The sequence below is a fragment of the Mycteria americana genome, chromosome 12 (genome assembly GCF_035582795.1).
Source record: "Mycteria americana isolate JAX WOST 10 ecotype Jacksonville Zoo and Gardens chromosome 12, USCA_MyAme_1.0, whole genome shotgun sequence".
NCBI classification, from domain to species: Eukaryota; Metazoa; Chordata; class Aves; order Ciconiiformes; family Ciconiidae; genus Mycteria; species Mycteria americana.
In genome coordinates this window covers 5,155,971-5,172,686 of record NC_134376.1, presented here as the reverse complement: position 1 = coordinate 5,172,686, position 16,716 = coordinate 5,155,971, and the positions used below count along the sequence as shown (strand labels likewise).

General features: G+C 43.2%; 1 protein-coding gene across 3 annotated transcripts in view; it reads left to right on the top strand.

Moving 5' to 3' along the window:
* Positions 1–16,716, top strand: part of SDK1 (sidekick cell adhesion molecule 1) — a 430,085-nt gene that overhangs the window by 371,173 nt on the left and 42,196 nt on the right. For all 3 annotated transcript variants that reach the window (XM_075515084.1, XM_075515081.1, XM_075515083.1), the window contains 5 exons: positions 358–461; positions 2,270–2,340; positions 7,250–7,385; positions 9,300–9,359; positions 11,373–11,474. In XM_075515084.1, coding sequence (XP_075371199.1) covers positions 358–461; positions 2,270–2,340; positions 7,250–7,385; positions 9,300–9,359; positions 11,373–11,474 — 473 coding nt within the window. The remainder of the gene's footprint in view (positions 1–357; positions 462–2,269; positions 2,341–7,249; positions 7,386–9,299; positions 9,360–11,372; positions 11,475–16,716) is intronic.

Genomic DNA, 16,716 nt, shown 5'->3' with positions numbered 1-16,716 from the left:
AAACTCGGGTAACAGCACATCTTGTCCTTTCCGACAAGCTCTAGTCGTAGGCTGCTCCGTGAACCGCGGCTTCGTGGCTGTTTTCTGGAGCCCGATTCAGCTATGAATCCGGGCGCGTTTTCAGGAACTCAGGCCAGCGGAAATCTGAGAAGGCGCCGATGGCAGCAAGGGTGCGAACACCCCCGTGTCCCGAGGAAGCTGGGGGAGGCTGCAAAGAAAAGGCGACGTGGAGAAGAGACAAACTGCTCGATGACTTTAGTTGCCAGTGGGCAGGCTCTCCGTAGAGGTTTGTTCTGAGGCAAGTTGCGATGATGTGGGGATGTTTCATCCCTCAGCCTTATTTTTTACGTTCCACAGCTTGAACCCCTTCACCTCTTACAAACTGCGAATGAAAGCAACCAACGATATCGGAGACAGTGACTTCAGCGCAGAGACCGAAGCAGTCACAACTCTGCAGGATGGTAAGCGAGGAGGAGAGGCACGCTGGGGGCATCGCCGTGGGCTGGGTGCTCCCCAGGGCTCCTGGGTTTGCTGGGCCCGCTGCAGTGTGTTCCCCACTGGGACAGCGGAGTGAAAATTCAACATCTGATGCAATTTTTTTCATAGGAGATTGATACAGGTAGTAATGAGATGTGGCTGAATTAATAACAGGCAGCCTTAAGTGTCCTGCTGTGCCCTCTGATAATGAATCATACTTTCAGGAGTCTCAAAATGGAATTAAACTCCGTTTGATTGGCTTCCAAACTCTGCACTAACCATTATCTTTGCAAAAATTGAATAATTTACAAGAGATCATTAAAAATAAATGTAGAACCGTGCATACATTTGAAGAAGTTTCTTCAGTTGTTTTCACTCAGAGTCCACATCAGTCTGCAATATGGCAAAATTGCTGAGGTATAAGTAAGAATATGAAGCTCCTGGAAACATGAGCATTTAATCCTGCAGATCAGGGCTAATAAACTGTGAATGACATTGACAAGGCTTTTATTTTTAGCCTTAGAGATCAGCTTCTAATTCCTTGATTGTATAAAGTCAATGCCTGAATGCAGAAGTAGCTGTGATGTCTTGAATGGAGAAAGGAACTCTGCAAAGTCGGAGAAAGCAGCAGTATTTGCCCTTAGCCTGGGAAACGGGGTAATACGGGGATACATATATATGGTGCTAGGAATTAGCCAGTATTTAATACTTTAAATATTTAAGTATTTAATACTTTAATAAGCGCAAGGAATGACTAGTTAAATATGACATTGAGATATAAAAATAGGAAACAATTTTGCAAAGGAATGTTTAAAGGATGTGATCTTGAAACCAGAAAAAGAGAGGACGGAGCTCAGGAGTATCCAAAGTTAAACAAGAACCCATGTAATACTTGAATAACGTGCCTAGCAGCCTTTTAAAGACATCCTGACTCTCCACCTTCCTGAACAGCGGCTGCTGTATTGGTGCAGGCTCTAACAGGTACTAATGAGGCAGCACTGACTCACCGTTTTGGAATTTAAAATTTTATTTTCAATTCTCTTTGAATTTAGCTGCAGTGAATCCGGATTTGTGCTTGGCCTCCTCACAATACAGCGGGGAAACACTGTGAAAGCTTCTCACCTCCTTAACAAACTGAACATTTATTCTGCTGAGCAAACCTGGTGCTGCCACTAGAGCATTGCACTGCGGAGGGCTGTCGGCTCCTGATAAGCCTTCCCTTCTTCGTATTTGAGCCGCTAAAGTGTGTGTGTGTGTATGTTATAGACCAAGGGCACAGGAGTGGGTTAACCCGTGGTAAATCAAGCTGCCCTAAATAAAATAATCTGTGAATATGTGACACAGAATCCTACAACCAAGGTGGGCTTGCCCCAACTTGGGTGGCAAAAATATAATGGAAAATTTGGGAGCGGTTTGCTCACACTTTCAAGCACACAAGCAGCTGGTTTAACTTCCTTTCAAATGCGTACCCAGTTGTGTTTGAGCGGCTGGCACACTGCAGCTTCCTCCAGATTTTATGCCCTCAGCTTTTCTCTTCTTCCCGCTCAAGTTCCCAAGGCCACAGATAGAGCAAGGGATGTGCGGGAAGTGGCTGGCTTCTGCCTGGATCGCAATGCTCATAGCCACCGCATCGCTTTTGAGACCCACCACGTAGCAGCTGGGATAGGACATTTTCTTCAGCAGTGAAGAAAGAGAATCTGATGAATAAAAGCTGCCCGTTTTCCACCCTGTTGCTATAATTGTGCCAGTGCCAGTTGCTATAACTGCTTTGATTACCTTTTTTCTTTTTTAGTTCCAGGTGAACCACCCAGTTCTGTGTTAGTAACTCCCCACACGACTTCATCTGTCCTTGTGCAGTGGCAGGTAGGTAAACCGAAAAATTTTGATGTTTCTGGAACAGTATTTTGGTTGCTTTGACTTGTTGACCTTAATGGTACATTGCAAGGGACATTTTCCTGAGCTGGAAGTATCGTAGTGAAGTTGAAGGACCGCAGCTACCTCCTTATTTCCCTGATCTAGGCGTATATTTTAGTGATGGATGGAAATTTCTGGCAGTTGCTTTTACTTTGTGCCCCATGAGGGAAAGCTTGGGAGGTGAAGGAGTTTCTGTAGCGATGCCCAAGATCATTACTTGAACAGATTCTCCTGTCCTTTCATCGATATCAATAGACGTGCATCTTTACATTGAAAACATTCAACAGAGTGCGGCACTGGTGAAGATCAGGTAAATCAAAAGCTCGCTTTCGTTCGCATCGCGTACTGCCTCCTTCAGCTGCAATAATCAGAAGCCTACGCTGTGCCTGAGATCCTGTTCATACCTTTGAGGAACTCCACATGCTCTTGTGGCTCTTTGAGGGCTAAAAATTGAGATTTCTTCAGAGAAAAGAAAGGAAATTTGAGCTCTCCGAAATATCTCCGAGTTGGATGTGAAAGTAGTTGTGCCAAGTCTGCATTTTATATAGGCATTTCCTCTGCCTTCCTTTATCTTTCAATACTGGCCTCCTGGGAGATGCTGGAACATTTTGTGACCCAGTGCCTGAGGCTTCTTTTTGCAGAGCGAGCATCAGCAGAGGGAACCCAGTGGGGTACTGCACGTTATCCATAACCTATCCTGGAAAGCCTCTGCCCACCCTGCTCCTGCGACAGTGTCCCCCACACATAATAAGGATAACTTTGGACAGATTGCATTATAGTGAAAAATGTACATATGCGTTTACAGTACAGATGGGGCTCCTTGCATTTTTGGAAAAAAATATATGTATGAAGGTCTGTTTATTGCTATGCACCAGCACTTTAGAAATATGCCTGGCTGTGCTGCTGGCTTGCTGGCCCAACTTCACGCAGCATAATACTGAGCAGTATCATTGCTTACAGCATGTTGAACAAATAGAAGACGTGTTGAACAGTTTTACCGGAGGAATTATGGAGAGATGTAAATCTACCACCCCACCTACAAATAAAGCCCCCCGTGAAGAAAAAAAGGTGTACAAAGAGAGGACGAAGAGGATGTGAGGCATGATGTACCGCAGAAGTAAACATTCCCCCAATTGACTGATTATTGGTGTGTAGTTAATGTGAAATAGGTGGTTGTTTAGGTAATTGGATGCTTTTTATTTCATGAAAATGAAATAGGCTTGTTGTGCCAGAGCCATCTCAAGGGAGTTGTGGGCGATTATATGTCATTACTACATGTATATTAATAGGTCCTGGTAATTCAGCCGTACAATATTTTTCAAATAAACAAAAATCTTCAAGTCCCACAATAGCCTCCAATTAAGAGGAAGTTTCACAGCAGTGTCTGAGAAATAATGTAAACCGAAAACAGCAGTCAAGCTAAACGGGAGAGTAAATTTCCAAGCAAAGCTAAATTTTTAACTTTGAGCTGTGTTAATAATTCACAAAACAAACTCTAGATGCACTATCTGTGCTTTCAGCTGCTTGGTCCAATCAGTCCATTATTGCTAAATTTAAAGTAGGAAGAAAATAAGTAATTTCCACGGAGGTCTGTTGTATCAATAATGCAAGGTTATTTCAAATGTTCGGGAGGATGTTACAGTTAACATCAGGATCATGTACTATTCTGCTTCTACCTTAGAGATAACAATTATTCAAACTTACATTTTAGTCTTTTTTTATTATTATTTTTGAACAGCACAAAAATGTTTCTCTTACTTCTCTACAACATTACGGGCTGCCACTCATAATCATTTTACCTATTTCAGCAGATCCCTCAGGCCTTCCTGCAAAATCCTAAATAATCCATTACATCAAAAGCAGAGTTTTGTCCATGAAAGACAGATAGGAAGGGGAAGACCTGACCTTTTAGCAGAGTACCCTTTTCAGGAAAGAATCATCATTTCCATGGCAGGGAGAAAGACAGTTTTCAAGCTATTTATTTTCTGAGCTTCCCTGTCCTAAATTTAAAGGAAGGAAGAAATGGACAATCACATGAAAATGTAAGAAAACAATGCTTGCTATCAACAAATCAGTGTGGTACCACAATGAGGAATTAAGCTTTATCTGTTAGGCAGTTATATGGCAGAGCAGGGAGTAACAGTCTCTTTCTCAGCTTCAGCAGTGTTTTCCTTTTAAGATTCTGTAGGATATTCCACCTCAACTTTTTGTTTTTCAATTTAAAAAAAAATTCTGAATAGTTAAAATAGGAAAAGGCATTGAATCTTTCCAAGAGCACCTTCCTTCTATGTAATAAGTAACCGAAATACGACTCTATGTAGTGTTCACAGTATTTTTTTCATTGTGTGAAGTTTATTTCCATGCTGGCTAGGCTTTGTTTTCTTGAAGCCTCTCTCCTCCTTTGTGGTGATGCATTCAAGATGTATCTTGGTGGGACAGTGCCTCCCTTCGCCTTGTTTTTGGAGACGGCAGTCCTCCCGCTTTGCGCTGGGACTCCTCCCTGCCAGGACAGAGGGAGGCAAGGACGCTGCCATGCTGCGGAGCCCTTCTCTGCTAGGGCACCGTCGGAGCTAAAGCAAGTTCAGTATCATACAGAAAACAAAAGAGGAAAGTCAGAAGATAGGAAAAGAAAAAAAAAAAAAGATCACGATAGATATACAAGTAATTGCCAGGAAACCATATCTCATCTTCTCCACCTTGTGGAGAAGAACTTTTCAGCTGGTCCATGAGCAACCATGTCATCGCTCATAGAGAAGGCTGTCACTTTGGTCTGTTTGCTCAGTCCCTCGAACAAGGGGCTCGGTCTGAGACTAGGAAAGGCTGTTGTACAAGAGGTTGATTTATTTGCCTTGTAAAATGGAGTCTGCGAGGGAATGCGATTGCCCTTTTTAAAATACATCACGGGAGTAAACACCCCATAGGGAGAAGAACAATTTAACCCAAAAGGCAATGTTAGCACAGGAACAAATGGTTATAAACTAGCTATGAATTATTTAGATTAGAAATTAAATGAAGGTTTCTAACCGCCCAAGTAGTGAGGCTTGGAAGAGCTTTCCAATAGGAATACTGGGAAGCAGAAAAATCAGCTTGTTTTCTGGTGGAGGTTGCTCTGTTTGTGAAAAGGGCTTTAAGAAGCTGGTTTTCTGCAGTCTTGAGGGCCTAGTCCTGAGGATTCTTGAGGTTCCTCACAATCCTCTATTCCTAGATCATTCTGTAATGCAGATGCTAAATAATAGTGAAATATGGTCAGAGCTTCTCCAAAGGATGGAGCACAATAATGAGCATGAAACAGTGATGAACGAGGTTCTCCAACCATGCCGAGTAAGTACAGCAAGATCTTGGGACTATCTGGATTGCTTTCAGCAGGCTCTGGGCAGGACAACTGCAAAAGAAGGCAGCTTCTTGCAGGAGCAGTTTCTGCTCCTTTTCCTGGTAGCTGCGTAGCTTGCTTATACTCTGGTTCACATAATTTTCTTTTTTTGGTTTCCATAAACTGCAATCTTTCTACTTAATTCCTTAATTCCTCACCCAAAGCAAAGTCCTTTGCACGGAGACCGGACAGCCCTCACTCTTCTCTTGCCGTCGTAATGAAGTAATGGAAAATTCTTGTCATTTCTGGAAGCAGAATGCTAGGTTATTACCAAATATCTTCCTCCTTTCCTGTGAAAATATTCTTACTTTCTTCATTAAAATTACATGTGGTATTACTTTCTATTGTGACAGCGTTTCACAGCAGTGGTTAATTTTTCCACAATGGACAGAAGGTTTTCCTTAGTAAAGTTCTCAAGACTGCTAGAGATCTTTCTGGATTAAAGGCAAGATCGTCATTAAAATCCTTTTCATTTACACTTTCAGCCCCTTAAATTTCAGTACAAGAATCTTTAGAAGATAAACGGCTCAGGGCATCTTTTCTTCTCTGCAGTTCTTAGCCTGTATTAGACTCATGAAAGTAATTTTTTTCCCAAACATGAAGAATCCCTTTGCTTATCTCTATTTAAGCAAGCCATTCAGACAAAAATCTCCTTTTCAGTGTACTGGCTGTATATCTGTATCTGAAAGAAGATGTGAGGGGCTGCTGAAGAAGCCTTGCTGAGGTACGACGTCTTTGAGCATCTTCCAGCACGTTGCAGAAGAAAAAAAAAACTCAATATCTGAGCCAGCCCAATGGCCATACGTAACATAGTGCTCCAAGCTGTTCTGGAGGAGACCTGGGTTTGCCTGTGGGACTGGGCCTATGCAACACACCAGAGTCCATCATACTGTGACTCCTCTCTCAATGCCTCTCTGAGGCTATTAGACCTATTTTCATCTTCCTAATTAAAGCCAGAATACACCAGTTAGTTGTTATTTTCTCATCAGTCTTTCAGTAAAATAATGCCAAAGGAAGAATGTTCTATGAACAGTCCCCAAGGAATATAGCCACTAAAGAAATTCTGTCTTCAACAAAATAATTTATTTCTTTTCATCTCGGAAGAAGTGAAATGCTGTTTTGCTGTTCCACTGTTGATGGCCAGCAACATGCATTTTCAGGGGCACGCTTATTTATATTCTTTCTCACACACAAGTTTCTGTGGACCAAGAAGGAAAGGAGCTTAGCTCTTAGTGTAGTGCATCAGGTGTCAATTTTTAAGTAAAGAAATTTTGTAATTGCCATAGCTGAGTGAAAGCATCAAAGTTGCCTTTATCTTGTGTTTTTCAAATTGCACAGCCTTTGACCCTGTGCATTATTAATGGCTACATTCACCAGAGAGCACTGCGTCCCGTCGCGCAGGACCCGTGGCAGCCGCTGCCCGGTGTGACGGATATCTGTTGCGATGCACGTCTTAACGAGCTTGTTCTTAATGTGAATGTTTTTCAGCCACCCAAAGTTGAGAGTCTAAATGGCTTGCTGTTGGGATACCGGATCTACTATCGGGAGCTGGATTATGACACTGGATCTGGAACGGAATCCAAAACCATCCAGAACCCTTCAGCTTTAAGAGCAGAGCTCACACGTAAGCCTGTGTTTTGGACCCCGTAATATCCCAGAATGGTAATCTGTTGTTATACCAGACACTGTATGCCCTCTTGCCCCATGGAAATAACACACAATTGTGTCTAAGAGTGCTGGGGATAATTTAGCTTTTACACAATCAGGGTGAAGTTGCTGAAAAATACTAATAACTCTGATCGGCGTCGCTTGTAATGGTGCGCTCCAGTCTGTGCCAGCATATTTGAATTGATGTTCTGTCCCTCATGTATCCTCTGATTTCCTGCTTTCTGCTACCTCCATTTCATGATTACCCTGGTATACTTTGTTCTGCCATCAGACAAAAAAGAGAGGGACTTTATTTTCCTCAGCTGGGAACCTTTTTCTTTCTTGCTATTTTTTAATAGTTTTTATAATTGACATTTTGTTTTTCTTTTTGCAGTATACGAAAACAGCTGAGGACAAATTTTAAAAAGAATTTTTATAATTTCAAAGTGCTTGGCCCCATTTTGGAAGGAAATAGTAAAAATGAGCAAGAATTTTAAGGTGCATTCTTGCCACGTTAGTCACGGGGGGTTTTGGCTCGCATGGAAAGAAGGTGGAGAGCAAGAGGAATAATAGAAAAATGAAAAGGATTTTTAGACAAAGGCTAGAAAGGAAATCAGAGGGAAGAATAGGCAGAATAAGATGATGGGAGGCAAAGATGTGAGCACTCGGTAGCCTGACAGATATGGTCCAGCAATGCGATGTGCTCACAGAGGGACCAGCTTTTGTCCTGTTTGATGTCAGTGGCATATTCAGAATAAGATAATACTCACTCTAAGAGCAGCAGACTAGGGTTGAGTGAGACTATTTTAAATATCTTACATCATCTCCCATGTTTCCCTGAACCCAAAAGAGTGGTTTCTACAAAAGCAAGAGTGATTTTTGTGGGGGTGTGGAAAAATGGTTGCTTTAAATATAACGTAAGCACCTAGCTCTGACCTCACCTATATGGCCAGTGCCGAATGAGACTTCTCAGGCTGTACAGAGTTTTAACCAGGACAGAGTAGAGATGTAAAGCTCCTGTAGGTGTAGGTATGCATAAGCGGTTTTTTCCGGACAAAAGCTGAATGACTGACTCGGTATATTATCATGAAAGGATAATATTCTAGAGGCTTTGGATGCTCTCTAGTCTCGCGAGCCAGGGAGCCTGTGAAGCCGACTGGTTTCCCCTCTTCCCTCTTCTTGGCTGGCCCTGCAGCTATGTTCCTAATAGCTGTAGGGTAGAAAAAAACATGCTGTACCTCTCCAGGGAGTCAAGAGAGAGAGAAAGGGGTGGAGACAAGTGTATTTTAAGAGAAATTTCCCTCTTTCTCCTCATAATGTGACAATTCTCACCTTAGCACACCTCTGTTCCTCACTGACCTATGGTTTGCACAGCTTAGCATGTTATTGCAATTCGCTCACAGCAGGAATATTGAATTCTATAAGTGAAACTGTGGGAAATCTAGCACACATTTAAAGAAACGGGTCCTGTCCTATTGTAAGTGTTTGCTCTTTGTGGCCCGTGTTCCACGTCTTTACCCTGCAGCTCTTCAGGTTTTGAATTTTGCATGCTGAGAAATAAGGATATAATACAGTGTTGAGAGTTTCCCCCCTAGAAATTGTTTCCTTTTTACTCATTTGTTTTATTTAGTCTAGGAGTCAGAACATTTCTGCGTTGTATATTTGTGAGATTCTCTGTTTGAGGAGGAAATGAAACAGCCCCGTGTGAGTGAGATGCCTTTGATGTGTTACGAGAGAGTGATGTGATTTTATTGCCCTTCAAGGTACAGTCCTAAAGCTCAAACTGTGTATGTGTGTGCTGCATCATTTGCCTCCGTCTCTGCTGTACATCATTTGCAATAACTATTTCCTTGCACTGTAACAAGCTTTCTGCTTTGCTTACCCTGAATAGCCCAAAGCAGCTTCAAGACAGTGAACAGCAGCTCTGCATTAACGACGTATGAATTAACACGTAAGTGCACATTGCCTTTAGATGAGACTCTTTGTAATGGTTCGAACGAAACTATAGGCAAACTCCTATGGTTCTCCTCAGTGGATCTAGCAGAAATCAACACAGATTAATGATTCTGCTTTCTCGAGTTTCTTTTTCTTTAAGCCTTTGCTTTTGCTACATCAAGAGACATTGATGATACAAGTAGGTAGCTGTTGTAAAAATGTGGCTGCTGGGAAGGCAAAACATTATTGACTGTAACAACCCAGTATTGCTGATGCTAAATGAATTTTGATTCGCTTGCTACATATTTTGCAGTCCATCTGAGTTTAGCTGTATCACATCATTAGTCCTGTGATTCAAGCATTGCGATGCTCAGGCATTCCGTGGAGTAGGAGGCCAGTTTAGAGAGGGCCCAATAAATTTATGTGCCTCTCCAGAGGTGTTTTCAATTGGAAATGAATAAAATAGCATTCGACAGAGTTAAAAGGCAAGTTGCTTTGTGGTGATGATGGTTCACTAGCTAGGTTTTGCCCAAGGCTTTTGAGTCACAGATTGTGGTGGGCTAAAAAAAAAAATGAAGCCCTATCCCCACTGAAACTTGCATGCATGAACTCTCATGTGCTCCATTTTCTTCCACATCCAGTTAACACTAAAATCTCCCTTGTGGCTTTTCATGGCAGCAATTAAAGTTTCCCTGTACAAGCTGCCCAGTACTATATCCTATACATCTTCCTATTTTTCCTTTGTTTGTTTACGAACTTAGCATCATGATTGCTGATTTGCCTGCTCCCTGTTTTGCTGTGCCATCTGGGTTTAGTGGTATCACGTCAAAAAGTTAGCGATGTATCGGCCATCGCTCGCAGTATACCTGAGACCAGGGAACGATGCTGGACTCTGAGTCAGATATAGGAGCACAACGCTTGTAAACATTTCCATGAAACTGGAATTAGATGAACCTGTATGATTAGACATTGGACCTTACCAAACCGATGGCATACTGTCAGCCACAGAGTTAAGTTATCTATGTGATTCATAGACAGCAGAGAATATTATTGGCAAAGGGAGAAATTTGGACCCCTGGCCATGCGTTTCTTAATCACTTCAGTGCCCATTTAAATACAGCAATTTACATTATTGATCACTGTCTTACTCTAATTTCACTGTTAAATATTTTAGATGATAAATATTTCTGTTAGGATCGATTCTTTCATCCTGAAAATGCAAAATCTGAAATGAAACTGCTCAGGCGCTGCCTCCCCTAATGACGTTGACATGATTCTACTCCACCCTTGTTTGCGTCTACTAATTACCCTCATGCAATTGGGTTTTTCTAGATTTTTCCCACACTGCTCTTGCTTTCCTACCTCATCTTTCAGAGTAGTTTCTATACGTCAGCAAAGAAATTGGTTGCCTGGTGGCCAAATGGAGTCCAGACTTCAAATTCTCCTCTCTCTTTGTGACTGATGTTCCTGCTGTGGTCACTTGGAAGGAGAAAGATGCCCATGCAGTACTTCGAATGGGACTCCAGATTCCCCGCTGCAGATCTTCTTCTGCGCCCTGCTTCGGCAGTGACGTTCTTGAGCAGTGCAGTCGCTAAATGACTCCCCGGATGAAAGTCCCTAGGATTAGGCAAAGGCTTGAGGACATGTTCTTCCCTACCAGTAGAGATCAAAAGGAGCCCGTATATATTGAACATTCAAAGCAAAGTCCTGCCTTTTTCTGTCTTTAAGAAAGACCTAGAGATGTTCCTCTGGCTAGTTACCCATCAGGAATGATTCCTCTTACTGGAGCAACACCGTGAGGAAACACTGGAAAATCCGGCCATTTCATTGCAAAGATCTTTCATAATTATGCAAATCCCGCTGTGATGTGTGAATTAAGGAAGGATGGAAGTAGAGATTGAACTAATTGTACTGTTTAATGCTGTATTTTGCGAGAGAGAAGCCTGGTGATAAAGAGGTGATGGAGTCTAAATAATACCTGTAATACAGTATAAATAATTACCTATACTATAATATTTTACTTTTTCAGAGTTGAAGAAATACAAGAGATATGAAGTACTAATGACAGCATATAATGTAATTGGTGAGAGCCCTACCAGCACACCAGTGGAAGTGTTTGTGGGCGAAGCAGGTAGGTAAAAGGAAAATGAGTTGATTTTTTTTTTTTTTTTTAAAGTACTGACATGTTTTAATATTCTCCAGATAATATTTAATATTTGTCCAGGAAATGAATGATTTGAAAAATTCCCTGGTCACGATCACTAACAGTTTTTTGGAGTATCCTGTTCTGGAATAGGTTGGCACTGACAGTTTCTTGCCACTTGAAAGCCAGTTGGCCTACACGAATAAGGGAGAAAGGGCATTTGAAAGAAAGAAGAGAAAATATTTTTTGGAGTTGCAGGAGGATGACTGTTCATACCAAATTAGCTTGAAGGAAAAATTGACTCAAGTTAAAAAAGTGAAAAGTGGAGCACAGGAAAGCCACGAGGGAAAAGAAACAAAACTACAAAACAAGGGAGACTTGGAAAGCTGGTTCTTTTATTTTATAGGTCTCTGTGTAGAGACATTGCCTGTGCACCACCCCTCGCTGTATTTTTATGCTCCTGAAGTCGAGAAGACATTGCGTCCAGTTTAATGCTAGCTTTGGAGGCACAGATGATGATTACTCTCAGGAACACGCAGACTCTATACCTGCATCCAGGCTCTACTCACTGTGGATCTAGTGCATGAATCCAGGCTGTATGTACGAATTGTAACTTGCTGATCATTTTAAAATCCTGCCATTGGAAGGCTGGGGGTGGAAATCGGGGCGAGACAGTTAACTAGAGACTTCTTTGAATGCTTTGTGAAAGAGGTGATTTTGCAGAGCCCAGATAGCCCACAGCTGAGTCTGTTCTTCTCAGTAACTCTAGCTGGGAAGCGCGGGACTGGAATAGCTGATGTCTTCCTCACAGCCAGGACGGTGGTGCCGTATTTATGGTGACCCCAGCTGGAGAGAGGCTGGTGCCGAAATCGTTGTTAGTTATGGTATCAATTTCTGCAGCAGCATCTTTTGAAGCTTCGAACAAGAATAGGCGACACGCATCCTCCTGTTGTTCAGTCTGCCGCCGTGAATGAATCTGATTACACTTTTGTTCTACTGTCTCAAGGCTAGGACGTAGAAGCTATCAAACCCAGAACTAATTCATTTTATTATTATTCATTAAATATTCTATTGCTCAAAACTAAGCAAAGCACGTTTTTTTAAACTACTGCACATTTTTTTTAAACTCTACTTAACCTTTTCATTTCAAATATGGTGTAACATTCACTATCTTTCTCTGAAAACATCATAAATTAATCAGAGCAGCATGGTTCTGGAGAGACAGCTGGCAACATTTACATTTTTTTTTCTAGTTTGCTGCTGCTCCAACTTCTGCAACTGCAGCAAAGAAAGCCCCAAGTGGAGCCAACTGTATCTGGCTTCAAAACACATTTTTGTTTCAGAGCTAAATATCTCACTGCTGCAAATGGAGCCAGCACATGCATTTATACACATGTACACAGCACAGAAAATCAGCTGGGGAAAACAAGGAAATGCTGTTATATCATGTCTTTTAATCCCATAGTCCAGGTCTTCCTTATCATAACTCAGACAGGGAACAGGGCAATGGAAGGAGCCAAACTTGGGAGGAAACAGATATCCGGGAGACCTTCTTGCACAGACAGGGCTCGTATATCTGAAGTTGTAGCGTGACTCAGATGGTTTTTTAGAGATACTGGATTTACCTCTGGTTAGGGACAATCCGGGTTCATGCGGTAGAAATGATGAATGTAGGATCTTCCTGCCGATTTTCACTCTTGTTGTGTGAAGTTATTATGCTTTGTTATATAACTGCCTCTTCCACCTCCAGAACTGGCTGTGATTTATACTGTGAGTAAAGTGATTGGAGCTGGTATTGCAATTTAAGTTTTAAATTGATTTGTGACACCTTTGAGTTAAAGCGTGCTGTGGAAATACAAGTTTTTGTTGTTATTGTTTGCTTGATGTTCTTACCCATGGTAAAGGCAGTTAAGCAGCAAGCTGGAAAAAATGGGTCTGCTTAGGTTCAGCAATGGGGCATCCATGTTAAAAATAGAGAAAACCTTCCCAATAAACAACAAGTGCTGACAACGCAGGCATAGCACTGAACACAAAATGACTGAAGGGGACCAGTCCCTGGTTTGAAGGCCCCAGATAACTTCTGTCTCAGTACCATTAAACGGTGCTTCATTCTGCCATAAGGGTTGCAGTAATTCCGGTAGGTGCAAGAACATTCCTCTCTTGGTTGTAAAAAGGAATATACAGCACATGCCTTCGGGGAAATATGCTGGGTTTGGGCCAGTTCAGTGAAAATACCCAATTCTGTGCTGTCCTGGTGTGTCTTTCATATAGCGTGGGGCACCTGGAAATAATACTGACGGTTGATGTGCCGTTCAGCTTCTACGGCCGGTGCAGCCAGACGAGCGATGCAGAAGGAGTGTCTGTAATTCCTTCCTTCCCTCTTGTGCTCTCCCCTGTTAGACTTGAAGATTTTCCTATCATCGTATCTGGATTTTTACAATAGAAGCTCAAATAGGCAACGGAGCCCCCTGACAAACTTGAAAAAAAATGCCATGAAAATCAACCTTCTGACAGTTTCAGCAATCAAACAAGTAAAAAGCACCCAAATGGGGAGTTTCTCTTGAGCTCTGGCATGCCGTTGAGCTGTACCCCAGCCAACAGCCTCCTCGGGCAGCCCAAGCGCTCAGGTCTCGCTTGGCTCTGACTGATGGGCAGGGGGAAATTCTGGGAGAGAACAACCTGCTTGTAGGCAATGGGCCAGACATGAGTAACAGACCTCCGTATCCTGACTTGCCTGGTGAATAAGGGAGCTGGACGCAAGTGTTTTGGGTTTTTGGTGGGTGGTTTGTTTTTTTTTTTGCTACAGGTGGAGCAAAACCTTTTTCTTGTTACAGTAGCCCATAAGATCAAAGCCCCAGCAAAGGCTGCATTTTGAGTTCTACCTGGGTGTTTGCAAAACTCACTGATGTGAAGAGCAATTCTTCTTTGTGCCAGGAGAGCGGTCTGGGAGTCCTTGCGCTCGGGGCAGCCGGGAAGGATGCGCTGCCTGTTCAGCCTGAAGAGAGCCAGTGTCCTTCCCCACCTGCCTCGAGCATCTGGATCCCGCTCCTCCACGGACCAGAAGCTCCTCATAACGTTGCCTTTTTAGAGCTGGCTGCAACTCTGCCCTGCTCATTAGAGAAGCATGTGCATCTCCCGACAAATGACAGAAAAATTGAAAGCCACCACTTGCAGAAATTAGGAAGGGAGTCGCAGCCCCTTCGGCAAGCCCCCTTCTCGCCTTGTTAATTCATTTAACAGTTCAGCTGTCAGGGATGCCAGCTTTGATTGGGAAGGCAGTGAGTGTTCAGTGGGTAGTGATATTCATCCCAGCCCTAAATGCAGCTGCTACCAGAGGTGCTGTTCTTCTCAACTGAAATTAAGACTCTGTTAGAGCAGCCACTATATCAAGAGCATTATTCTACCAGGTCGCTGTCACTATCTGATTGCGTGGTGGGCTCTGGAGTTCAGGAGGCTCCACTACCCGCATTTTAATTAAACAGAAATCACAGGTTTGGGGCAGGCGTGGTTCAACTAATTTGGGAAGGTGAATAAAATGGAAGGCAGCAATACAAATCCGGTGCTAATGAGCCTGCAGCCTCCAGTGCTTCTCCCATATACTGCAAAGCTGTTCTGGATGAAAAATAATGGAATTCATAATTTCTTCCAGCAGCTGCTGCTGGAGGAGAGCGTATGTGCGGAGAGGAGGTAGCAGAAGGGGTGAAGTGCACCGAGAGACACTAGCCTCGAAACAGGTTCTAAATCCACTTGTGTGAAGAGGGGAGTGATGTGTGTCAGTATAACTGAGGGTGACATTGGTGACCTTCAGAATTCACAAGAACTGATGAGGCTGGTTTGTTGTTGTTCTTTTTAATAATGATCTCTGAGAGCTGGTTCTGCAATGGGAAAGGGAAGGAGTAAAAAGAGCTGGAAGACAGAGACTTCTTAGAAGTCCTCCATTGAAATGCCGCCTTGGTTGCTAGCATCATCTTTCAGAAAAGCAGGTTTCCTGGCCACCTCACTTTCCTCAAAGTGAAACTGTAGCTTAGAAAGGAATGGGAGTGGGACGGGGGACGACTGCTTCTTACCTCTCTTTTCTTACCATCTTCAAAAATTTGAGTTTACCTCTTGGTACAAAGCTTGCAGATGCCACAGCAAATTTCCCACTGTTATCTGCAATTATTTTCCTCTGCCCTCCTGCCTGCGGCTCCACAGGTGTTCCTGGAGTTCCCAAACTGTATTTTGTCCACCTGTAGTTGACACGCGGAGGGAAGCTCTGCTCTGCCGGTAACTCAGAGCTGCCTGGCCATCCCCAGCATTTTACAGGCAAGGAGTAGAAACCATCTGGAAAGCTCCGAGACCAAAAATAGTGATTTAGGTTTGGGAAAGAGAAGACAAAATACAGAGAAGCAGCCATGCTAAGGAGAAAGAAGCCTGATAAAGAAGCAAAGACTTGACTCCAGGCACCTGGCTCCCCGCTTGTCCTGGTTTCAGTTGAGATAGAGTTCATTTTCTTTATAGTGGCTGGTATGGGGCTAAACCACGACACCGCTATAAGCTGCTTCTAGCAAAGAGCTCTTGTCCCTTCTTACCTGGTTATCTGTGTCCGGGCAATGTCCTTTTGTCTCTCGCGCTAATGCCAGAGAAGGTTGTGAGAACAAGGCTGCTTTGTCCTTGAGTGTTTTCATCTGTTTCTGCAGGCCTCGCTCTTTTCCCGTGTTCATACAAAATACCCTCCGTGGTGTCACCTCCCCATCGTAGGTCGCTTTCCGCAGGAGGCAGTCCCTCAGCATGACCTTGGGCCCCCCTTTCTCTTATAGCACAGAAGCTTGATCTCCTTCCCTGCCCCGAACGTAGCTGAGAAGATGCTGTGCAGAGAAGTCCCCTGTGCCTCCTTGTTAACAGCCTACAAGAGGAATGACAACATTTCAACGCGTTAGAGCTGGCAGCTTCAATCACTCTGCTGTGGCCCCCTTGGCTGTTTTCTCCTATCTGTTTGGGACACGTGGGCCATGTCTCTTGGTGACTGACTGTGCATATGCAGATAGGAAGCGCGTTGCTGCTGGCACAGCTGGGTGGGCATTTCCATCCCAGACGCCACCGGAGGAGGGAAAAGAAGGATTATCGTGGCCATTTCACATTGCAGTAGTCTAAAACCTGTCAGCCTAGGGACAGTATCTTCCCTTGATAAACAAAAGGGGACGGAGGGAAGCTCCTGGAAAGTAATACAATAAATAAGTTATTGGTTTCA